The sequence below is a fragment of the Lentinula edodes genome, assembly GCF_021015755.1.
Source record: "Lentinula edodes strain Le(Bin) 0899 ss11 chromosome Unknown C8R40scaffold_37, whole genome shotgun sequence".
Classification (NCBI taxonomy): domain Eukaryota; kingdom Fungi; phylum Basidiomycota; class Agaricomycetes; order Agaricales; family Omphalotaceae; genus Lentinula; species Lentinula edodes.
This window is the reverse complement of record NW_025764343.1, coordinates 108-23,731: the sequence shown is the minus strand read 5'-3', so window position 1 is coordinate 23,731 and position 23,624 is coordinate 108. Positions and strand designations below refer to the sequence as shown.

The window sequence follows — 23,624 nt, the reverse complement described above, 5'->3', positions numbered from 1 at the left end:
AGTAATCAAATTGATAACGTGACCTAATATAGTCGCGACGCCACTCTTCAACCAAACCCACCCTCTTCTTTTTTGGTTACTACTATACACGATACCCCATGGAGAATATGTGGGCATTCTACTTGTCAATTCTGTGTCTCGTGCTCAATGTTAGACAGTCGCCAACGTCTACTAGCCCAAAGGGCAGATCTTTTCCCTGATGCTACCGCATCTCGCACACCAAGCGTCACGGTTCGTGCTTGTGCAAACACAGTGAACTCTCCTTATGGATTCATTATGCAGAGCATATCTTCCTCAAGCACCTCTAGTTCCAGCTCTGCTCGAGATGCTACTGGCAAGAGTAGAAAAGGCGCAATTGTCATCCTTTCATCTGACGATGAGGAGGAGGAGGCTCGAGATAAACTTGGTCCACGTCCATTGAAACCTACAAACGTCAATAAGCAAACTCAACCTCTTCCGAGATCGAAACCTTCGCAGACGACCAAAACCATGGCGTATCCATCTAACGCCTTCTTTTCAGGAGCGGGCTCTGAGCCGTATGAGACCAATGTCAAGACTCTAGATGAAGATGAGCAGAAGGACGGCGAGGAGGTGGTGGTTCCCGACTTCAAGGAGGATGAACATAGGTTCATCTCCCCTGCAGATGCCGAGAAAGCTTTACGCGACTTGATGGGTGGTGCGATGAATCAAGACGTAGATGTTGAGATCAATCCAGACGATGCTACTGTGAAAGGGTTCAAAGACGAATTCAAGCTTCTCGATCACCAGGTTATCGGACGTAAGTGGATGCGGGACCGAGAGGACCCAAAATTGAAACGTATGGGAGGCATTCTTGCTGATGATATGGGGTAAGCACTTGTTGCTTCCATATTTTTACCACATCTCCATTGCGATGTAGCCTTGGGAAAACGATACAGACTTTGACTCGTATCGTTGAAGGGTGTCCTCGTAAGAGCGACAAAGAGGACGGGTGGGATCCTGCCACCTTGTATGTCATCGTGCCTTGCTCTCTTCATGTTTGAATTGACCCATTCACTACCTAGGGTTGTTTGCCCACTAGCACTCGTTCAACAATGGGCTGACGAGATTAAGAGGATCACGACAGGACTCACAGTAGTGAAACATCAAGGGCCCTCCCGAGATTCAGGTAATTACACACTTACCTTGGTACATATCCAGTTTTCAAACGCCCGACCGTGCTCGTAAAGATCCCAGGAAGCTAAAACGTGCTCATATCGTGATCACAACCTACGACACACTGAAGTCGGAATATGGCGTCTTCAATCCTGGTGATGGTCAACGTAAAGTCAAAACAAAGAAAACGGTTGCGAGTGACGACGACAGCGACAGTTCAGAGGCAGAACATTTTGGTCGAACATTGAAAAAATCTGCCAAGAAGACCACCAAGGCAAAAAAAGACGCTTTGTATCATATGCAATGGTTTCGAGTAATTCTCGGTGAGGAGGGAATAACAGAAGATGAAATGCATTCGAACTGATGTCTTTTTGTAGATGAAGCTCATAATATCAAGAATAGGAATACCGCTGCCGCTAAGGCTTGTTGTGGGCTGGAGGCCAAGTTTCGATGGGCGCTCACTGGTACTCCCATGTCTGTATCTGTATCCTTCCCTTCGTACAAAGGAATATTCTGATTGCATTCTCATAGGCAGAACGATGTTACTGAACTGTACTCGCTCCTAAAATTTCTTCGCATCAAACCCTTCTCCGTATGGGAGAGATTCAACGAACAAATCGCTAAACCTGTCAAAAATGGAAGGGGTGCAAATCGTGCCATGAAGAGACTACAGGTCCTGACATCTTTATCTTGCCCTATAGCTCTAATTCAAAGATGTCTTCGGAATTCAGGTCGTTTTGAAACAAATCATGCTAAGGCGTCGCAAAGACGACACGATCAATGGCAAGATTTTGATCAATCTGCCTAAAAGAACGGTCAATGTCGTTTCATGTCCTTTCTCGCCATCGGAGCAACAATTTTATACTAACCTGGAGACAAAAATGAGTGATGTTATGGAGCAACTCGTCGAGGATGCGCAGAAAGCTGGTGTCAAAGCCAATTACATGTCCGTGTTGCTGTTGTTGCTGCGTCTTCGTCAGGGTCAGTGCTTTCATGCTAAATTGGGTAGCTACTGACTAAAATGGGACCGTAGCCTGCAATCATCCGATCCTTGTGTCGAAAGACTATAAAGAGGATCTCGACGCTGTCGATTCTAAGGCGGCCAAGAAAGGGTCTCCAGATGTGGATGGAGACGATCTTATTGCTGCGTTTGATCAATTAAACGTTTCCAAGAAATGTAAAATGTGCACTGCAGAGTAAGACACCATTGTCATTGTGTTCCTCAGACTGTCGCTCACCAATTGCAGTCTTACCGCTCTCAATACTCCCAACAAAACTTTGGATGGGCATTGTGATGATTGTGCCTCCCTTGTTATCAAGTCTAAACAGCAAAATGACCATCGTCCGGACTCGGCAAAAATCAGGATGGTCCGCAAGTTACTGAGGCAGATCGACGAGCGGTCAGCGGGAGAGGAAAAAACCATTATCTTCTCCCAATTCACCACTATGATTGATCTTATGGAACCTTTTTTGAAGGAGAGTGGTGTCAAGTTTGTTCGTTGTGAGTATCACTGCGTTGTACAGAGCATCAAGTAATAAGTTGGTTTGATTTAGATGATGGTTCTATGAAGCCTTTAGAACGGGAACGTTCTCTCAACGATATAAAAACAGACGATTCAATCAAAGTCATTCTAATTTCGTTCAAGGCTGGCAGTACTGGTGGGTGGTCATTACCATTTTCAATTCATTGTTTGAAATCGGGCTATAGGACTTAACCTGACGGCTTGCAACAATGTTATTCTTGTTGATCTGTGGTGGAATCCTGCTCTTGAGGTCTGCTTACGCTATTACCATGTTATTCTACGTCTACTCAACCTTTAATCCGTCATTCAGGACCAAGCATTCGATCGTTCCCATCGTTTTGGACAGAAGCGCGACGTGAACATCTACAAGCTCAAAATTGACAGTACTGTTGAAGATCGTATTCTCGAGGTCAGTATCCTTCTCAATTTTTCAGTTTCCTCCTCCGCCTTCAACTATTGATCAATTTTTGTATCTAGCTACAGGACAAAAAACGCGAACTCGCACGTGCTGCACTTAGTGGTGACAAGATCAGGAACATGCGTCTGGGAATGGACGAGCTTCTTGCACTATTCAGACCTGGCCGCGGCGGGGACTCTGATGAAGAGTAGATCCACATTTTCGTGTACGACGGCTTACGATTCATTTCTACAATCTCTTACTGTGACGGTTGAGTTCTGTAAATTCATGTTTGCATTGTTACAGCTGATTCCGAAAGTCTAGGACGAAACCAGCCTCCTCACATCGTTGGAGTACTGTTTAGCTTTGTTTGTGGAGGAGCTTAAGCGCATAATTACTAGCCTTTTTGATATACAAATCTGAGCAAGCAGCTCCGTCTTTCTGCAAGTTTCTTGCATCCAGACAGCCCCAATTTACTCCAACAATGTAATTACAACAATTCTATACATCCATCTCTGGGTTACAGCTGATTCCGAAAGTCTAGGACGAAATCAGCCTCCTCACATTGTTGGAGCACTATTTAGCCTTGTTTGTGGACGAGCTTAAGCGCATAGTTACTAGCCTCTTTCAGAAACAAATCCGAGCAAGCAGCTCTGTCTTTCTTACATAGAGGCAGCCCTAGTTTACTCCAACAATGTAATTACAACAATTCTTTGCATCCATCTCTGGGTTAATCTTCATTATCTGGTCTACATCCACAAATAATGCTAAACAGTGCTCCAACGATGTGAGGAGGCTGATTTCGTCCTAGACTTTCGGAATCAGCTGTAATCTTTGTTATTTTGTCTATATCTACAAACAAGCCTAAGCAGTGCTCCAACGATGTGAGGAGGCTGATTTTGTCCTAGACTTTCGGAATCAGCTGTATATATACACTATACACTGTCATCTACGTTTTAACTGTAATGCGTATCTAGTCCTGGACCACCAATATCTATCTATCATATATACCTAACCTGGCTACTCGTCATGTATGTAGTATGAGGAAGAGGATTTCATTCCTCTATCTCAACTGGTCAAGGATAATGGTCACCTGAAATGAGTCACGCCTGATGATTCGTCAGAGCTTGAATCATCTCGAGCAACTAACCTTCAACTGTCAGGGTGTTCTATTCCTTTTTGTGCTCTTAATACGGCTCTGATACGGTCATAACTTGAGGAGATGGTGCTTTAGACCGGATAGGATAGGAAAGTCTAAACATGTCTGATCAACCGTCGACGATTCTCCGGTCAGTCTCAGTCCCACCATTGCTCAAGGATGGCTCATTGGTGATACAGGGAGGCGAAAGGAAGTCAGGCAAGTATCAAGGAGCTATTGAAAACAAGAGAGCCATTCGATAGAGAAATTGATTTCCAGAGAAAGAAGTGAGTCTCCGTTCAAATAATGGGGTCTGATCAAGCTTTCTAAAAAGTTGCTCTGTAGCGTAAGGAGACGATATTTGAGTCTATTACTGGTCCATCCCTATGCGCAGGAGTCTAAAAATGCTGAAACTCACCTGTGGATGCTGACATCCCATATATTTATATCGGAGTACAAGCAACGTTTGACCCGTATCGACCGTGCTATCCAGCGGTCAGCACAAGGGCAGCAATCGAACACCCAATCTCGCCATGGGCCTGTCGAATATCGAAAGCTACTACAACGTTTTCGTCAATTCTTGGCGGAGGAAGACAAATTTTGGACTCAGTTTGTCATTCGATATCATCGGTCGTTCGAATTGATTGAAGCGCATGACACTCTTGTCACTCTTGGTATTTTGTCAGAAGATGCCGGTGCTGGAGACGAGATAACACCAAACAATGGTCGCAATCACTTCCAGTTTCCTACTTCGACCTTCTCTCCTCCTCCGACTGCTGCAGACCGCGACAGTCGGTTGACCATCTTAAGCAAAGCGCTGGTTTGTCTCGGGGATATTGCCCGCTACAGAGAGCAATACAACGAAGCCGGTGGCAGATCCAAAGTCGGATCCAACGATGGAGCGCGTAAAAGCAAGAGAGGCAATTCTAATTCCGACATACCTCGCCCCAGGAATTTTGAGAAAGCACGTACTTGTTACGAACAGGCCAAATTCCTCACGCCCCATGACGGAAATCCCTCACATCAACTTGCCATCATAGCGTCATACGAAAAAGACTCCTTCACCTCGTTGGTACACTACTACCGGTCCCTTTGCGTAACTCATCCTTATGAAACCGCATCTGAAAATATGATCAGTTTGCTCGGCAAGGCATTGGAACAGCGGAATACGCCCGGCAGAGACATCCCGTCCGAATTAGCTCATGTGCCAAAAGTGCAGATCGAAGAGTTCAAACGAAAAATTGTTGTTCTACATGCATTATGGTGGCTCGGAGACGAAAAGTATGTGTTTGAAAAGTTCATCGGATCGACCTCTCAGTAATGGCTGGCTTTCCATAGTGATGACTCGTTTATGGTTAAGCAGGCTGGCAACATCTTCAACAAGTTTTACTATCTGGTGTCAGAACGGCATTTGCCTGAAGACTTTATCACACAGCTCGTCATTCTTGCACAAGGAGCACTTTGGAGGATTCGGATGCATCAGGACTCCTCGGTGACATCGAGTAACAAGTTAAAACTTCGCCCGAGTTCCTCTTTCTCCCAGGTCATCGAGGCTCGGATATTCACCCACTTATTGTCTCTATATCGAGCACTTTTTGAGGTTGGCATCGATAAGCTGCAAGAACCGCCTCCTGTAGATTCGGACCTTGCCTCGCGGCTCATTGTAGAATTCCGGAGAACGCTGCCTGCAATGAGAATCGCTGGGAAATGGCTCAGAGCGAACTACAAATATGCTATGAGCGATCCCGAAGCACAGGATGTAATCAAAGGAAAAGGAAAGGCAAAAGACGTCCCACTAGGAATTATCAGCCCCTCGTCCGTCGAGACCATCGATTTTTGGCGGAAGTACGCCGACTTCTTGCGAGCGCTATCGCGTGCCTTTCCCGTAGACCAGCTACCACAATTGAGCTTTGCGCTTTCGGAAGATATAGAAATCAGAGGGTTTAGACCACTCAAAAATTACGCAGATCCGAAAAGAGACACAGGCAGCTCTAACGACAATGTACCGCATAAAGAAAGTGAAGTGCATCCTAATGAAGTGCAGTTGATGAGAATCCAGGATATTTTACTTGATGCTAAGGCCTTGGTTCAAATGGAGGTTAGACTTTCAATCGTGTACCCCGAACTAGAATTCGGCTGATATTCATTCGCCCGTAGAATTCGCCAATCGCTTTATATGGCAATCAATTTGTTCTCAAAGGCGTCGAATCCCAGGTCCAACCAATACCAAGTGGAAATGGTTCGATTCCGTCTTTTCGTACCGCAGAAATTGATCCAGAAGATGAGACTATGACTGAACTCACGTCCGGCACTGATGATGTTTTACTTCGGGACGCCTTTGGTCACCTAAATGAGGAGGATAGTACCGACGAAGAAGATCAAATTGTCTGGGACCCGAAACCACGGTATTGTTGATACTTTGTTCGATATGTCATCGCGTTAACAACAACCTCAAGTGGTGCTTCGCTAGATCATTCGTCAATGTTGGCTCAACTTGTCGCCGATGTCCGTATTGTTCCCCAGAATCCAGTAGCTGGGTCTATCATGCCTGCCGCCCTACCACCTGCAGAACCGTCCACTTCTCCTATGCACCCAGATGTGCCCCCCAACTTATCCCTGTCTATCAAAGGCCATGATGGATCTTCGCCTGTAGACAAAACCACGGCTGAAGATTTACTCAAAGGTTTCATGAGTCCAAGTCATATATCACCTTCCAGAGCAATCTCTGATTCCTTGACTCCGCGCTCGCCGTTCTTGTTCGATCGTCCGGGAACTAACATCTGGTCCACCTCCCGGGATGAGAAGCCTCTACGTCATCTCGCTAGCGGACCTCAAATGACCCTCATGCCTCAGACTCGGCAGCACAACTTTTCTGGTTCTCAGGATATCACCTCTCAACAATCTATTTGGACACATCCAGCGAATCAGAATTCCCAACGTCAACTGTTTGGTATCTTACCCTCCTCCACGATCGCCTCTCATCCGACATATCCGCTCACAAATCCAGGACATCAACGGGCACTTTCTACATCCCTGGACGCGCCTCTTCTCCCTCATACTCTACCTCAAAATTCCAGTGTAGCCTATTCCGGGTCTAGTGGTATGCTGCCATCTTCCTATTTGCTCTCCGAGCCTCCGGTTCTAGAATCAGCTCAGAATTCCACGCGACACTTATCCTTCCATGACCCCGCTATATACTCTTCTCAAGCTATGCCGTCGATGTCGTCAATTTGGGGAACAAATGGATGATTTCAGGGGAACGTCTCACCGAATAAAAATTAGGATGCATCTCTTAATAAAGTCAGGAGTTTCTTGCTTCCAGCGATGAATGTTTCTCGGCATTCATTTTTTGTCGGCAATAATTGTCCGGCAATACCGATAGTAGCCGTTGGCCGTTAGGTCATGTAGGACGAACCAAGAATCCAGTGGAATGAGACCAGACTGTCTTTCCCTGCGAGGTTAGGACAAATTGGAGAAATATCGTGTATTGATAACGATAACGTTTTCGCGTACGATGGTGGCTTGTCATAATATGCACAGCTCTTTCTTTTACCTGTTTATTGGATCACTATCCAGACTCCAGACAGCTCAGCTAGAATCCATTATCTCCGCTACTTTCGTTTTCTATCTCTTGTTCAGGTTCTTAACATGTATACTGTTGCGTTCTTGTACTGAAAATCTTAATTCGCGATTTTCTGTCTTCTACCCTGCAACGTCATCTCCGCAAAGCCTGAAATCCATGATCAACTTGTTCACCTTCGACTGCACGCTTGATCAACGACATACAGCTCTCATAGAGCCTCCATCGAGATATCCGACGAGAATGTAATGTAGAGGATTAGCTACCTGAGAATCTTATTACTTGGTACCTTTCGTGTATGGGGCTCCTGCAATTACTGCAATCAACTATCTTTGTAGGAGGTGGTTGGGCATATGAGTGAACGTTTTTTGTTCACTCTCGTGAATTCTGGCTTGCGAGACTAGTTGGACATGTTCCCTGGAGGCCCAAGGGATTCCGGACCATCCCCAATGACAGAGCAGAGCCATAAAAATATGCATCCCTGGATACATTCGTCCCTGCGGATCCACCTCTAAACTAAGACTAGGTTGAAGCCTAAAGTTCAACCCAGTGTTGAGGAGGATTGAGGGAGCTTCAAGGCGTTTGTCATAGAAAGTTGAGTTTTTCACAAGATACAGAGACAAAGAAAGCTGTCAAACGACTCTGATACACTTAAAATACTACTAATCAACATACAACAGATACTTATACAGATTCAGGTTGAGCTGACCCCGACAACATCAAGCTACTATTGGTTCTCCATGGAAGCCGAACTCGGTGGCGTCTTTGAACGTCTATCATTGAAACCCTTCGAAGGAGTTGTGTCTGTGGAAGGAGTTTCGTCCGGTCCTCGTGGATTGCGAATGACGACAACGTCTTTTTTCGCAACAAGATGGATTGAATTTGTATCAGAGCTAGAAGCCGTTGGACTGGTAGTGACACCAAAAATTCTGTTTCGAGCAACTTGATAACGAGCTTCCCTATCTTCCAGGGAGTCTTTCGGAGGGGAAAATGGAGGTGAAGAAGATCCTTCGGAGCTGTTTACCGGTCGCTTAAGTATTTTGAACGCCGGCTGAAATGCAGCAATGGGCGGAGGAGACGCCATTGCTGAAGATGATACGATAAAGGTTGGCATGGGCGCAGCAGCCTCACGGTTGCTGTTCAATTTGGGATTGGTACACTTCAGCAAGTATTGAAATACTATTCTTACGCCTTGTGCCATATCTTCTTGTTCTTCTCCTCCTGAGGCTCATCCTCGTCGTCGTCGTCTTCCCAGTCGTCACGGACTGTTTCTGGCGGCGCTTTAGGGCGCCTCAAGTTGGACTATACATTAGGGGCGCTGAAAGATTAACAAAATATAGCTCACAGAAGATTCAGGTTCTCCCCAACCTGAAGAGTCATCCAGCATCGTGGAATAAGTACTCGAGTAGAGCCTGGGCGCTTAAAGTTACAGTAATCAGTGATTCCGGTACATCGGGTCGATATACTTCTCCCTCTCCAACCATGTCAGCAACACCCAAAGAATTTCTAGACTTTGTTGACAACAATGCCGATGCCTTCATCAAAAGGCTTTCTGAGGCTGTTTCCATCAAATCGTGGGTTACTCCAACGATATCTCTTGAAATAATTCACTCACGGAGCGACAGTGTGAGCGGAGATGCAGCCTATCGTTCAGAAGTCTTCAAAATGTCCGATTGGATCTCCCAGCAATTCAAGGCTGTCGGCGTCGAAATTCAGCAAGTAGATCTTGGGAAGCACATCATGGACGGTCAGGAGTTGCAACTTCCCAAAGCTGTTCTAGGGCGATTGGGAAACAATCCGAACAAGAAGACGATCTTGGTTTATGGTCACTTCGACGTTCAACCGGTATTAATCAACTGTTCCCAAAACCACTCGTGAAACCTTCTGTTCTTATCTTTCTCCCAGGCTAACCTATCTGACGGATGGAATACCGATCCCTTTGTCTTGACGGCGCAACCCAATGGACAACTAGTCGGACGCGGCTCATCCGATGACAAAGGCCCAGTCCTTGGCTGGTTAAACACATTACAGTATCATCACGACAATAAGAAAGAACTTCCAGTCAACTTCCGATGCTGCTTTGAAGGCATGGAGGAGAATGGAAGCGAAGGTCTAGATGAGCTTGTGGAAAGGGAATCTAAACCGGGTGGGTGGTTTGACGGGGTTGACTGCGTTTGCATCGTGAGTCTTGTGTAAGCTCTTCCAATCCATAATTGCTTCTCATTCGCATATCTCTAGTCCGACAACTATTGGCTCAATACCCGTACACCGGTTCTTACTTATGGTCTTCGTGGACTGTCTTACTACAAACTCAATATCACCGGTCCTGCTAGGGATTTACACTCTGGCGTCTTTGGACGCACCGTCCATGAGCCTATGACGGATCTCATCAAACTTATGAGTACACTCGTCGACGTAAACGGAAAAATACTCATTCCGGGTGTAGACGAAATGATTACGACTGCCGACGTCGAAGAGCGGTATGTAGATCAGGCTTAATTAGGCTTACCTTTCGTGGTATCTAAACAGGTTTTTCACAGAAAACTGTACGAGGCGCTTGACTATAGTATCGACGATGTTGAGGCATCCGCTGGTGCAAGTATTGCTTTATCAACAGATAAAGTTGAAGTCCTGATGGGTCGTATGAGGATGCCTAGCCTGTCCTTGCACGGCATTGAAGGAGCTTTCTACGGCCCTGGCGCTAAGACTGTTATCCCAGCCAAAGTTTCCGGAAAATTCAGTATCCGGTATCAATCATTGGCCCTTTGTATGTGTGATAATACTTACATTTTCATCCTTTCAGGTTGGTACCACCTCAAACACCAGAAAACGTTCTCCCCTTAGTAAAAGCTCACGTTGAGTCCGAATTCGCCAAACTTGGATCGAAGAACAAATTTGAACTCGAGGAACTGCATGGTGGTAAACCGTGGGTCACGGATATCAACCACTGGAACTTCCAGGCTGCAAGGACTGCTACAAAGGCAAATACATGTTATCTCTCAGTCCAATTATCATTTAATCTGTTTGTTTCAGGCTATATACAATAAGGATCCCGATATGACTCGCGAGGGAGGATCTATTCCAGTTACACTCACCTTTGCTGAGGCCCTTGGTGTAAATGTACTGCTACTTCCCATGGGCCGTGGTGACGATGGTGCACAGTAAGCACAATTTCGAGAATCAGATTCTCGATCCAACGTATTTCTAAATATCATTCCCACTACAGCTCTACAAATGAAAAACTTGATCGGTCCAATTTCATTGAAGGAGTGAGTTCTAGTACAAGTCGATTATTCCGATAGTCAGTTAACTTTTTTGTTTTTTTGTTTTTGCCTGAACGTTAGACCAAACTTCTTGGAACGTACTTGTACGAAGTTGGTGCTATTGACACAAAGTGAGATCCGATGGAACATGTACAATGTAATATGTATGTACGTATTTGTTTTTGTAATCTTGTACTACATAGCAGTATTGTTGAACTGGCAGATTCCAAGCACATATTATGCCCTTGTAGGAGCTGTAAGCTCCTTTGAGTATTTGCAAATTAAGCGCCGAAGTTGAGAAAACAGGTTAATCAGAATTAAATTCCAAGCCAGGTGGTAAGCGTTGGAATCTGATTATATTTCCACGCTGCACGGTATCCAGGCGGTAACATAGGAAGGATATCGCCTCATCAATGCCACAGAGATACTACCAAACAAGAGGGCATAGAGAGGTCCTATGGTAGCGTCGAAAGGTCAATTAACAAGGACCAAAAAGATGATGATTAACAGAATTTCCTAGCAGTATACATACCAAAATAAGTTCCACTAGCGAGCCAGTGGTCATATACAACAGCCCCTCTTTGTCTATTTACTTCAAGCTATAGGCTGGTGGTGCTAGAGTGTTGCTTTCTGAAAATGCTCACATTAATAATCGACAGAAGGTTGAGGGAATATGCAGAGGATCAGGATTTACTGCCATCAACCCAGAATGGGTTTCGGCCGGGTTATCGAACCACAAATAATCCATTTATTCTCAAGACCATGGTTGACACAGCTAAGGCAATGGGAAAGCCATTATATGTTGCATACATGGATTGGACACACGCCTTCCCACTAACAAATAGACCAATGATGTGGATGAAGCTGAATAAAATGGGCATCAGGGGCCCACTGATTGATTGGCTGCGGCTAATGTACCAAAAGTTGGGAAATGTGGTTCAGGTGGCAGATTCCTTCTCAGAGGCATTTACTTCAAATATTGGAGCTTGGACTGGGGACCCAGGAACACCTATGCTATTCAATCTAGCAATTGCAGACTTCAGACTTAGTGAGCACCCAGGGGATGTGGTATTATATGACAAAGTGGTCAACCATACAGAACAGGCAGATGATGTATTAATGACTACAATGTGCCCTACAAGCTTTCAATCCAAACTCAACCAATTTGGAGAATATTCTGCACAGACTGGATTTATTGCATCAGTTCCAAAGTGTGTTTATGCAGTGTATGGAAAGGAGGAGACAGAGGGCTTGCCATTTACTCTGTATGGCAAAAGGTTGAAAAAGAAGGAAGAGATGAAGTACATGGGAATCTGGCACCAGACAACAGGAGTTGACATGTATCAGCAGCAGTACAAGGAGAGTGCTGAGAAAGCAAAAAAGACTGCAGGAGCAGTACTACATGCAAAGGTGTTTGTGGGGGAAAATATTCCAATATGGGACCTATGGTTGCTGTACATGGGCAGGGTTGATCCCTATCTGAAAAATGGGGCAGAAGTGATAGTGGACATTTATGATGTAAGAAGAAAGCAATTAGAGAGTGTACAGCATTACTTCATTAGGAGGATGTTGGGACTGAATGATAAATCAATGGTGGCTCTATTATTCTCTGAAACAGGCCTATGGCCAATTCGATATCGAAGAATTATTCTGTTCCTGAAGAATCTGAAGTATTTGGTGCAGTTGAGGAGGGACCACTTAGCATGGAAGGCATGCAGACAAGCATATGAACTGGCAGAGCAGGGGAAGAACTCAGTCTTTATGGAAATGGTACAAGTGTTAGACAGACTACCTCACAGGGTGGTATGGAATATACCAAAATTCAAGGACTTGACTGTGCAACACATTGATGGGGTAATGGAGAGGGTTAAGAAATCAATGGAGAAAGATATTCAAGAAAAGGTAGACACATCAAACAAGACAAGGGATGTGCTCAGAGATAGAAGAGAGTATGACAAGAAGACAAAAAAAATGGTTGTAAAGACCCTGGCCTTTAGACACTACTTGAGGATACCAATAGGTGAACATAGAAGATCCTTGATTGATATGGTAACAAGCAACCACAAATTAGCAGTGGAGAGATTAAGGTGGGCAGAGAGGAACAAACCAATGGTGCAGCATGATAAAAGACTGTGTAGATTGTGTAGAGAAAAAGTGGAAGATGGGGCACATGTTTTGTTTGAATGCAGCAACAGCTGCAAGGTCATACAGCTGAGGAAAGCCTTTATGCAAAGGGTAATACAGGAGATACCCCATTTTTGCAAGGCATTATGGGGATGGATGGGAGCTCTTTAGGGAGTTACTGGCAGATAAGAGGGTCGTGGGGTTGCTGGCAAAGTATGTGCATGAGGTGTTGGGAGCCCATAACACAGATATTGTAAATAATACACTGGCACTGCCAGTTTTTAAGGTTTTTTGATTTCACTGGCTATAGTCAGTGGTTATATTGTAAATAATCACTGACAGGGTCATTGGACACAAGATACGTCCATATTCGGAACAGTATTACATGATGTGTCCCGATTTAGAAGAATATTACGAGATAATGGCAATCAATAATGTCAAAAAGAATGGACAACCCCAGCAGGAATTGAACCCAAGAACTCTAGGTAGAAAGGACAACAACAATGCTGATGCTGGAACCACTTGCACCATATGCACACAAGAACCCTGCCTCATTATTGGTAATTATCCTCCTCTGTGCATCAAATATTAGGCCTGCACTCTAAAGCTTCATTTGATGCTTTAAATATCTGCAAGCGCCTGCGGCGCACCTAACCCCTAACTGCGCTTCGCGCAAGCCGCCTTCGGCGGCACCTAACCCCTAACGAAGTGTGCTGATTGTGTGGCAATGTTCAGACCCACTCCGTTATGCTGGGGCTAGCATAGCTAGCCCCAACCGGAGCGCGCCTTCACATTGCAGTGTGTTAGTTACTGTAGTCTCACTGTCGTTGCCACTAAAATTTGATTTTACAACCACTTACTATAGCCAGTGAAATCAAAAAACCTAAAAAACTGGTATTGCCAGTTGATTATCAATTATATCTACGTTACAAGGTGGTGTTGGAAGTATTCTATGCAGTTGAAATATATCGGTTGGAGTGACACACTGCATGCATATTGAGGCAGGGAAGACCGTTAACGAGCTTGCCTCGTTTTTGTGTGAAAGAGAAAGGAAGGAATCTAATGGGCACTCCAACCAACCAATCTAATACACAATATGCGAGTTCACTGCTATCAAATTTATTTAATAGCAAGGGGTAGCGTTGGCAAAGGTTCCGCAAAGCTTTGAGAGCTAAGTACGAAGCTTTGATCAATCAATTTGAATCGTTCTAAGGATTCGATATATTCCTTTGATCAAGGTAGATTCAGCACGATTTGTGCTTTGGTTTGTATTGATTTGGGTATATCAAGAATTGGGGGTTTGAATCAAAGTAAATTAAAACCGAAACACACAGACCCCTACGGAGGGCTAGAACTATGTGCTGGCACAACCACACAGCGTGATTTGCCCTTAAGACCAACAACTGATCCTAAGTTCGAAGAATACCCAACAACTGGATAGACTTCTCGCAGTCACAAGGAGCAGAACACGACGTTCCTATACTCACAAGTGCCGGGCCCGAATGGCTGCTAGCGAAGAGGTTTCAGTCTGGCGGGAGTGTGTCTTTCCTTTTTACGGATTAGCACTGCAACGTCGTCCCAAAATCACTTGTATTCCAGATACATCGGATCGCTATTTATACATACAGAATATAGAGTCGCATAGTACAATTAATTTAAAACAATAAACGTTCGGAACCGCAAGGAAACTTCTACACTCAGTCAGATACCATTTAATTTGAATCTACATGTCCTTATTTAGTCCATATTGGTTCCAAGATTCTAGTATACCTCCAAACATGGGTAGGTACTTCAATATTCATTTAATTTAATTGTTTTTAGAGAATGACTCGAGTAGTATTCAACTGTCATTGCTGTTCAACACTTACTTCGATCGTTTGTCATCTCGTCCGGAGGCAAATCAACTCTCCTCGATTCTAATCCTATCAATCTGATTCATCTGGATTAAACTAATTGCTTCTCTCTTTCAACAGACACCCATTGTGCCTATACTCTATCAAGGGAGTTACGCATAGTATTCATTTAATTGCATTCTTCAATGTTTTCTACGTCAGGACTCTTTGACATTCATTTGATATGTCTTCGGAGCCTCGCAGTCTTTCGATCGTTCTTCTAGTCATTTTACTCAACCATGCAACTTGATTGGTCTATTAGACTAAATCGCAGTCCTTTAGATTAATGCATGATCTTGTTCTAGAAGGAGTATTTGATAATTCCTGAGTTCTAGAAAGTCATTTCGAGTCAATCCTCGGTTCATGGTCACTTGAGTAAGTTCTTCCAAACTCCTGCCAGTGTAAGGTCCAATAAGAATACCCTTGGTATGTCATACGTGAATGGTCATCCTTTGGATGTAGTCCGAGTCTGGTATAATCCTGCTTGACAAACAGGTAGACTGCTATCCGAAGGTAGTATCGGTGACACGCCTAAATTTTGGCTAGACGTCTATGCTGTGAATTGTGACATTTTCACGTATAGATTTGTATCAAGAGGACTGTAATTGAGACCCAGATTGACAGTCAAAGTCGATACTGAATCAGTCTAATAAGTTGAAGGGACCATATACCCATACTACCACAAGTTGGTTAGTTTACCCATCCCCGATACTACCTACGGATAGCAGTCTACCTGTTTGTCAAGCAGGATTATACCAGACTCGGACTACATCCGAAGGATGACCATTTACGTATGACATACCAAGGGTATTCTTATTGGACCTTACACTGGCAGGAGTTTGGAAGAACTTACTCAAGTGACCATGAACCGAGGATTGACTCGAAATGACTTTCTAGAACTCAGGAATTATCAAATACTCCTTCTAGAACAAGATCATGCATTAATCTAAAGGACTGCGATTTAGTCTAATAGACCAATCAAGTTGCATGGTTGAGGAAAATGACTAGAAGAACGATCGAAAGACTGCGAGGCTCCGAAGACATATCAAATGAATGTCAAAGAGTCCTGACGTAGAAAACATTGAAGAATGCAATTAAATGAATACTATGTGTAACTCCCTTGATTGAGTATAGGCACAATGGGTGTCTGTTGAAAGAGAGAAGCAATTAGTTTAATCCAGATGAATCAGATTGATAGGATTAGAATCGAGGAGAGCTGATTTGCCTCCGGACGAGATGACAAACGATCGAAGTAAGTGTTGAACCGCAATGACAGTTGAACACCATTCGAGTCATTCTCGAAAAACAATTAAATTAAATGAATATTGAAGTACCTACCTATGTTTGGAGGTATACTAGAATCTTGGAACCAATATGGACCAAATAAGGACATGTAGATTCAAATTAAATGGTATCTGACTGAGTGTAGAAGTTTCCTTGCGGTTCCGAACGTTTATGGTACTAAATTAATTGTACTATGCGACTCTATATTCTGTATGTATAAATAGCGATCCGATGTATCTGGAATACAAGTGATTTTGGGACGACGTTGCAGTGCTAATCCGTAAAAAGGAAAGACACACTCCCGCCAGACTGAAACCTCTTCGCTAGCAGCCATTCGGGCCCGGCACTTGTGAGTATAGGAACGTCGTGTTCTGCTCCTTGTGACTGCGAGAAGTCTATCCAGTTGTTGGGTATTCTTCGAACTTAGGATCAGTCGTTGGTCTTAAGGGCAAATCACGCTGTGTGGTTGTGCCAGCACATAGTTCTAGCCCTCCGAGGGGTCTGTGTGTTTCGGTTTTAATTTACTTAGATTCAAACCCCCAATTCTTGATATACCCAAATCAATACAAACCAAAGCACAAATCGTGCTGAATCTACCTTGATCAAAGGAATATATCAAATCCTTAGAACGATTCAAATTGATTGATCAAAGCTTCTTACTTAGCTCTCAAAGCTTTGCGGAACCTTTGCCAACGCTACCCCTTGCTATTAAATAAATTTGATAGCAGTGAACTCGCATATTGTGTATTAGATTGGTTGGTTGGAGTGCCCATTAGATTCCTTCCTTTCTCTTTCACACAAAAACGAGGCAAGCTCGTTAACGTTACTTGTCAACTTAGTCAAAGGAGCTGCTTTCTTAGCAAAGTTCGCAATGAACATTCTCAATTGACTTGCAGTCCCTAGGAATGCTCGAACCTCAGTCTTATCATGACATGAAGGCCATTCTAGAACTACTTGAGCAATATGTTCTTCGGGCATACTGCCTTCATAGGTACATCTATGTCCTACGACAATTGTTTCCTCACAACAAAGAAACGCTTTGGTTCGACTGAAGGTTCCACCTGCATATTTCATTCGTTGTATTACTCTATTCATGTTTTGGAAATGTTCCCAAACAAATCGTCTAATTCCAGGATTTTCTGGAATAGTTTCGTAACCTCCTTCTGGTAATTCATATCGAGTTGATGGTCCCTTTACAGGTACATCATCAATGTAAGGAATTGTTACGTGAGGTATTTCATCTCGTAGAATATAGGTCACATCATCGTGAAATATAGGTACAGAATTCGTCCACCCCATAGGTAGTTTTACTAACCTATGTGGTCCATACGGCGTTTGAAACGTCGTCATGTCTCTAGACAATTGATCTAATTCTCGTTCATCATATCCAACATATAAATCTAAGGTTCCTCCACAAGATCTTCCGCTGAAGGATCTTGCTAGATCTGCAGTTGCAGGAGGTACGCCTGAGTGTTGGATGGTAACCTTATTCAAAGGTTCCAAACTATGTACTAATCGTAGACTCTTGCCATCTTTCTTAATGACACAGAACCATTTCGAACGATAACTAGCATTCGATGGTTCGTATATTCCTGAGTCAATTTTACTTTTAATTATTTTGCACACATCCTCGAAGATACCTGGCGGAATAGGTATATTCCTTTCAACCCACGGTTCATGTGGAATTACAGGTACTTTCACAGGTGGAAAGAATTCATTTTTAAAGGTTCCAGCTTCACTTGGTTCCCAAGCAAAACCTGCTTCCTGTTTACACATCATTTCGTGCATAAGATCTCTTTCTTGTTCCCACAAAAATCCTTCAGGATGATTCTTGTCTATAATCTCTTTCCTCTCTTCCGTATATCTTCCCGTAGGAACAAACGGTTTAGGATGTTTCGACAGTTCAGGTAGTTCCAATAACGGATCACCATGAATGTGTCTTTTAATTCGAAATTCATCTGGTAACGTTGCCTTTATAGGGTTAACCTTCTTATCAACTGGTTTATACTTCGTAAACACTTCTTCTGTATTCAAGTTGATTGGTTTCTCGACTCCTATCGCTTCATTATCTACTTGTTTATTCGTTTCATCTATTAAATTGATAGGAGATCTATCCTGCTGATTCAATTTAATACGTTCTTCAAGTTTGTTTATTGGAGGTTCAGTCACTACATCTGCCTGAACATTCTCCTTCTTGTCCTTCGAGTCCTGGGCCTTTCCTTTCTTTCGTTGCCTCGACTCATATCTTACTTTCTCAAAACTCGGTTGGGATCTTTGGAATGATTCAGTTCCTCTTTTGAGTATTTCATATCGAGCCATTCTCTTCCTAGTTCTTTGAGAGTTTTTAGGTTTATTCCAATTATCATCTCTGATCATTTCAGAGGTATTTTCGTTATTACATTGATTCTGTGTGGTTTCTGTGGATTCAGATTTATCGCAATTCTCCCCCAAACTAAAATTTTGTAGTATAGGTTCAACAAATCGCCTCTTCTGAACTTTCTTTCGTACGGGTTTAGGCTTGATCCTTCCATTTTGAAGGAAGAACGACTTTATAGGATTTAAATTGAATTGGTCATTATTCAATTGATCGTCAAATTCGCCTAAAACACCATCTCTCCATACACAGAATACTTGTTTATCCCCAATTGTCTTTCGATTAAGGTAACAATCAATTATTTCTTCAGCTTGATCATCTTGAGACTTCAAATGTTCCCTAGATGCAAGAACATATGCTTCAGAAAGTTCCTTCTTAGAGAATGTTTCTTGTTCACATCGTTTGTATCCATCTAATACGATGTTTTGCTTTTCATCAAAGTGGAAGCTTATAGCGTATTCATCCTCTCCTTGGTCGCTACTCAACTCATCGAGGAATGAAAATTTCCCTTTAAATCATTTTCACCTGTCGATTTTTCATTATCAGGTGTAACATTCTTTGGTTCATTATATCGTGAGGTATTAATTTGAATGTTTCGACCTTTCTGGCCACGAGGATAGGTACCTACAGTAACCCTCTTGTGTGAGTTCGGATCGCTGATTGTTATCTCGGAATCTCCGTTTCCAAAGGTCTTAATTTCACTTTCCACCAAGACGTCAAAAGGTCTCCCTAATAACACTTGAAATGGTGCTTTATTCTGTACGTGTAGTTGTAAGTACACCGTAACTTCACCAAATTTAAATGGAATATTTCTTGCTAAACCCAGAGTTTGGTTTAATTTTCCACTTGCATCTTGCATTCTGATCGTGAATTCTGGATCCCAAATAATTCCTAGACCTATAGCTATCAATCGGTCTATCACAACAATCTGTGAACCTTGGTCCAATACACTTTCAATTTCTTCATCTTTATTATTGATTTCAGGAGTAACAGCACGTAATCCATTTGATTGATTCGCTACTACCACTGGATGATCACTATGGTCTTCATATGCCACACTCTGATTAGCAACTATGGCAATGTTCCTTCGTTCATCATCAATGGAAAGGTCTCGTAGAAAACTTTCCACAATGTCTTTCTGCACTATAGATCCCACAGGAATGTCATTACGACTTTCAGTCAGGACTTCAAACATATCCGCCTGATCCTGCCAAAGATCCTCAATTCTAATGCATGTATCAATCATCTGTACCCTAGATGGATCGTCCAAAATTTCAGTTTCTCCATCTTCGGATAAAGTTGATACGTAGTTATTCGTTTTAGTCCTTGGACGGACTCTCCTATTGCGTATCTTGCGCATAATAATCTTTCTGATAGCAGGTGATAAAGCTGCTAATTCTTCGGTACTCAAATCAACTTTAGCATCGAATATCTTCTTTGCTATATCTTCTTCTACACCTGGTCTCGAGACTTCATTCCTAATTTTATAGGCTGGAGTATATCCATGACTATCAATTTGATTCGTCTGGTCTCTTGGTACCTTCGTAGGTGTATTAATTTGAATAGGACGATACATCCTAGGTTGAACATGATCATACGGTCTATGTTCGCTATTAATTTGATTCATGGGTCTCGACAAAGGAATTAATTCAATAGCATCCTCGTCATCAGATTCATTAACATCTTCAATCGTGACTGAAGGCTTCTTCAAAGGCCGATCTATGGACTTTGGAGCCTCAAATCTCACTGTTTTCTGATTTCCATTGGTCGTTTCAACCAATTTCCCTGGTATTAAACCTGGTTTCTTGGGTATATGCACCCCATCAAATACTAATCTTTTCGTATTTTCATTAAATTGATTTCGTTTTGCTTTCTCACTTTCCTCCGGAGCTACAGCATTGGATCTTAAAGTTCTCATGGACCGATCCTGCTCCTTCATTGGAGTACTTATTTTTTTCCATTTGAACTATCTTGGTTGAACACACGGACATCATCTTCTCGGTGTGCTTCCAAATTCCCAAGTCTATCTGATAGTTCTTCTATTCTTGTCATCCAAACAGCTAGATTGACGTTAGGATTCATCTGCTGATCCATGACTTTATCATCTTCGTCATCTTCCATGTTTGCAAAATAGGATTCAGCACGATCCCATCCCAAGTCTTTCGCCATTTGTTCAATTTTCTTGTAACGAGGTACATTTGGATCGTCTCGAGGCATTCTAGCGTTGTCTCTTAGTTTGTAACGCTTCGAGTCGCCTCCTTCAGGCATCATCCAACCTCTTTTCGTAAATTCCAGCAAGTGTGGACATTCATTCATAAAATGATCTGTCGACTTGCACAAGAAACATGCCCACTGAGTTCCATTCGAACTTCTCGGTGTCGTATTTCTTTCAAATCTATTAGATTGATTCGAGGGACCACTCGGTGGTATCGAATTAATCATTCCTTTAGCATTTTCTTTGGCCATCTGTGCCATTACTGTTGTTAACTGTGTCATAATGTCTGCTCCTTCTTTGAAGTGCGACTGTAATGACTTCACAGCTCTAATTTCTTTCATGTTTGCCTCCATGAGGTCTTTATTCAACGCAACCATCTGCTGTTGTTCCTCCGTCAATTCCCTTGGGATCAAACTTTCTAATTTAATTCCCAGAAGATCCTTAAATTCGTCTTCTACTTTGGGTTTCAATGCTTGAAGATAGTTCCTATCTGTCTTGGGAACATCTGCAGCAAACGGTAAATTAATGTGGCCCCTACTAAATGAATTAGGGTTATTAATTGGTGGGCTCGAAGAAGCAATGGAAAGTGTTTGATAGTAGTTATCAAATGAACTCCCAATCATATACTTCTCAGCCGCATTCATTACTTCGTCAATCTTAAAAGGGTCTTCCTTTCGTCTATCTGACATAGAAGTAACTGATACATCTTTCACAACTGTTTCTAGCACGCCTCTCCTTACTTCGGGAGTCATAGGTGCCAAGAACAATCTTACTGCATCACTGTTTGTGATCATTTTCGGTTCATCCATCAGCTTTTTCATTTCAGCATCGAAGAGGAGTCTGAAGATTCTCATCTTCTCCTGTTCACCTGCATCAATTGGATTAAATTGATGGACCAATTGTTCAAGCAATAATCTAGATCCTCTTTCGTCTCCTACAGATTGCGGAAACATATTCTTTAGATCCTTTTTAAATTGATCCCAATTCGGTTTCTTCACCGAATCAAAGACTCTTAATGCTTGTCTCGTTTTATAAGACGTCCATTCTAAAGCTAATCTCACTTTAGCCTCGTCAGATGTAATTCCTCCATGTTCAAATATGCTTTCAGTAGCTTCGAACCATGGTATCATTTGACTTGGGTCAGTTATATCGAATAATGGTGCTGTCTTATACTTCCTTGGAAGTTTCGCACTGGCTTTATCAATCTCAGCCTTAGCTTCAGCTGACAACGCAGGCATTCCATAATTATTGGTAGTCATTTTGACTGGTTCAATCGTATTACTTGTTTGAGAGATAGTCTGATGTAACGTATCTATCAATCTAGTTGATTCAATCGACGTAGAAGATGTTGAAATTGACTCTGGAGCAATCAATTCAATTATATCTTCTTCAATATCAATCGGATTAATTTCTTTTCTCTTCCTTTTCGGATCGAGATTAGATTTCTTCAAATTCCTCGGCAAAGATGTAAGTCTTCCTCGAGATATAGATGACCCTGTTCCTCTAGAAACAGAACTTTCACGCGATTCTTCTGTCGGTATTTGAGAAGAGGATGGACGACTGGATTTGTTTGTAGGATTTAATAGGGATGTTCGAGCTGATGTGCCGAACGTCGATCTCCCAAATACAACTCCTGCTTTACGATATTCTTCCGGTGTCAATACTCCTGCTTTCTCCGAATTCTTCGAAGTACGCGGTTTTCCTGATGAACTAATGTCGACAGTTCACAGAAATGGTATCACAAAGATCAATACACTTCTACCAAATAATCGAATATAATCCAAACAAACGTTCAATTTAATTTATCAAGCTAATTGTAGCTTCAAAACCACCCCTCGCGGTGGGCTCCAGATAACGAGCTTGCCTCGTTTTTGTGTGAAAGAGAAAGGAAGGAATCTAATGGGCACTCCAACCAACCAATCTAATACACAATATGCGAGTTCACTGCTATCAAATTTATTTAATAGCAAGGGGTAGCGTTGGCAAAGGTTCCGCAAAGCTTTGAGAGCTAAGTACGAAGCTTTGATCAATCAATTTGAATCGTTCTAAGGATTCGATATATTCCTTTGATCAAGGTAGATTCAGCACGATTTGTGCTTTGGTTTGTATTGATTTGGGTATATCAAGAATTGGGGGTTTGAATCAAAGTAAATTAAAACCGAAACACACAGACCCCTACGGAGGGCTAGAACTATGTGCTGGCACAACCACACAGCGTGATTTGCCCTTAAGACCAACAACTGATCCTAAGTTCGAAGAATACCCAACAACTGGATAGACTTCTCGCAGTCACAAGGAGCAGAACACGACGTTCCTATACTCACAAGTGCCGGGCCCGAATGGCTGCTAGCGAAGAGGTTTCAGTCTGGCGGGAGTGTGTCTTTCCTTTTTACGGATTAGCACTGCAACGTCGTCCCAAAATCACTTGTATTCCAGATACATCGGATCGCTATTTATACATACAGAATATAGAGTCGCATAGTACAATTAATTTAAAACAATAAACGTTCGGAACCGCAAGGAAACTTCTACACTCAGTCAGATACCATTTAATTTGAATCTACATGTCCTTATTTAGTCCATATTGGTTCCAAGATTCTAGTATACCTCCAAACATGGGTAGGTACTTCAATATTCATTTAATTTAATTGTTTTTAGAGATGACTCGAGTAGTATTCAACTGTCATTGCTGTTCAACAC

The 23,624-nt window shown here is 42.7% G+C and overlaps 5 protein-coding genes across 5 annotated transcripts; 4 read left to right on the top strand and 1 right to left on the bottom strand.

Moving 5' to 3' along the window:
- On the top strand, window positions 1-3,615 carry C8R40DRAFT_1121635 (SNF2 family N-terminal domain-containing protein). The gene is made up of 17 exons (XM_046228817.1): window positions 1-109; window positions 159-231; window positions 283-848; window positions 899-988; window positions 1,044-1,147; window positions 1,209-1,457; window positions 1,512-1,608; window positions 1,666-1,807; window positions 1,866-2,115; window positions 2,168-2,330; window positions 2,382-2,635; window positions 2,689-2,793; window positions 2,843-2,907; window positions 2,968-3,066; window positions 3,135-3,324; window positions 3,379-3,540; window positions 3,599-3,615. Exons 1-15 carry the CDS (start codon window positions 99-101, stop codon window positions 3,264-3,266), a joined length of 2,400 nt encoding a protein of 799 aa, XP_046082455.1. The 5' UTR covers window positions 1-98; the 3' UTR covers window positions 3,267-3,324; window positions 3,379-3,540; window positions 3,599-3,615.
- Window positions 3,616-4,172: 557 nt separating this feature from the next.
- C8R40DRAFT_1121632 (uncharacterized protein) lies at window positions 4,173-7,894 on the top strand. The gene is made up of 6 exons (XM_046228816.1): window positions 4,173-4,343; window positions 4,393-4,479; window positions 4,538-5,473; window positions 5,531-6,290; window positions 6,350-6,597; window positions 6,649-7,894. The coding sequence occupies exons 1-6, from the start codon at window positions 4,315-4,317 to the stop codon at window positions 7,439-7,441; spliced, it is 2,853 nt and encodes a 950-aa protein (XP_046082454.1). The 5' UTR covers window positions 4,173-4,314; the 3' UTR covers window positions 7,442-7,894.
- A 462-nt stretch (window positions 7,895-8,356) lies between these two features.
- C8R40DRAFT_1121628 (uncharacterized protein) lies at window positions 8,357-9,203 on the bottom strand. The gene is made up of 3 exons (XM_046228815.1): window positions 9,118-9,203; window positions 8,962-9,063; window positions 8,357-8,908 (listed from the first exon to the last, which is right to left on the bottom strand). Exons 1-3 carry the CDS (start codon window positions 9,150-9,152, stop codon window positions 8,500-8,502), a joined length of 546 nt encoding a protein of 181 aa, XP_046082453.1. The 5' UTR covers window positions 9,153-9,203; the 3' UTR covers window positions 8,357-8,499.
- C8R40DRAFT_1121624 (uncharacterized protein) lies at window positions 9,204-11,280 on the top strand. The gene is made up of 9 exons (XM_046228814.1): window positions 9,204-9,346; window positions 9,398-9,617; window positions 9,678-9,953; window positions 10,011-10,252; window positions 10,313-10,519; window positions 10,576-10,753; window positions 10,806-10,933; window positions 10,999-11,041; window positions 11,117-11,280. The coding sequence occupies exons 1-9, from the start codon at window positions 9,255-9,257 to the stop codon at window positions 11,168-11,170; spliced, it is 1,440 nt and encodes a 479-aa protein (XP_046082452.1). The 5' UTR covers window positions 9,204-9,254; the 3' UTR covers window positions 11,171-11,280.
- Window positions 11,281-12,774: 1,494 nt separating this feature from the next.
- C8R40DRAFT_1121622 (uncharacterized protein) lies at window positions 12,775-14,174 on the top strand. The gene is made up of 3 exons (XM_046228813.1): window positions 12,775-13,270; window positions 13,323-13,385; window positions 14,093-14,174. Exons 1-3 carry the CDS (start codon window positions 12,797-12,799, stop codon window positions 14,138-14,140), a joined length of 585 nt encoding a protein of 194 aa, XP_046082451.1. The 5' UTR covers window positions 12,775-12,796; the 3' UTR covers window positions 14,141-14,174.
- The last annotated feature ends 9,450 nt before the right edge of the window (window positions 14,175-23,624 follow it).

Excerpts from the sequence above, each read along its gene's own strand:
- C8R40DRAFT_1121635 (XM_046228817.1), top strand. Across the intron at positions 232-282 it reads CTCGCACACCAAGCGTCACG|AGCATATCTTCCTCAAGCAC; the intron begins GTTCGTGCTTGT and ends TTCATTATGCAG. Across the intron at positions 2,908-2,967 it reads GGTGGAATCCTGCTCTTGAG|GACCAAGCATTCGATCGTTC; the intron begins GTCTGCTTACGC and ends TCCGTCATTCAG.
- C8R40DRAFT_1121632 (XM_046228816.1), top strand. The coding sequence starts at position 4,315 with ATGTCTGATCAACCGTCGACGATTCTCCG. Across the intron at positions 4,480-4,537 it reads ATTGATTTCCAGAGAAAGAA|CGTAAGGAGACGATATTTGA; the intron begins GTGAGTCTCCGT and ends GTTGCTCTGTAG. Across the intron at positions 6,291-6,349 it reads AGGCCTTGGTTCAAATGGAG|AATTCGCCAATCGCTTTATA; the intron begins GTTAGACTTTCA and ends ATTCGCCCGTAG.
- C8R40DRAFT_1121628 (XM_046228815.1), bottom strand. The coding sequence starts at position 9,152 with ATGACTCTTCAGGTTGGGGAGAACCTGAATCTTCT. Across the intron at positions 9,064-9,117 it reads GGGGAGAACCTGAATCTTCT|GCGCCCTAAAGCGCCGCCAG; the intron begins GTGAGCTATATT and ends GTCCAACTTGAG. Across the intron at positions 8,909-8,961 it reads AAGAAGATATGGCACAAGGC|CAACCGTGAGGCTGCTGCGC; the intron begins GTAAGAATAGTA and ends CAAATTGAACAG.
- C8R40DRAFT_1121624 (XM_046228814.1), top strand. The coding sequence starts at position 9,255 with ATGTCAGCAACACCCAAAGAATTTCTAGACTTTGTTGACAACAATGCC. Across the intron at positions 10,253-10,312 it reads ACTGCCGACGTCGAAGAGCG|AAAACTGTACGAGGCGCTTG; the intron begins GTATGTAGATCA and ends GGTTTTTCACAG. Across the intron at positions 11,042-11,116 it reads GGTCCAATTTCATTGAAGGA|ACCAAACTTCTTGGAACGTA; the intron begins GTGAGTTCTAGT and ends CCTGAACGTTAG.
- C8R40DRAFT_1121622 (XM_046228813.1), top strand. The coding sequence starts at position 12,797 with ATGGAAATGGTACAAGTGTTAGACAGACTACCTCACAGGGTGGTATGG. Across the intron at positions 13,271-13,322 it reads GGAAAGCCTTTATGCAAAGG|CTCTTTAGGGAGTTACTGGC; the intron begins GTAATACAGGAG and ends GATGGATGGGAG. Across the intron at positions 13,386-14,092 it reads TGGCAAAGTATGTGCATGAG|GTGGTGTTGGAAGTATTCTA; the intron begins GTGTTGGGAGCC and ends CTACGTTACAAG.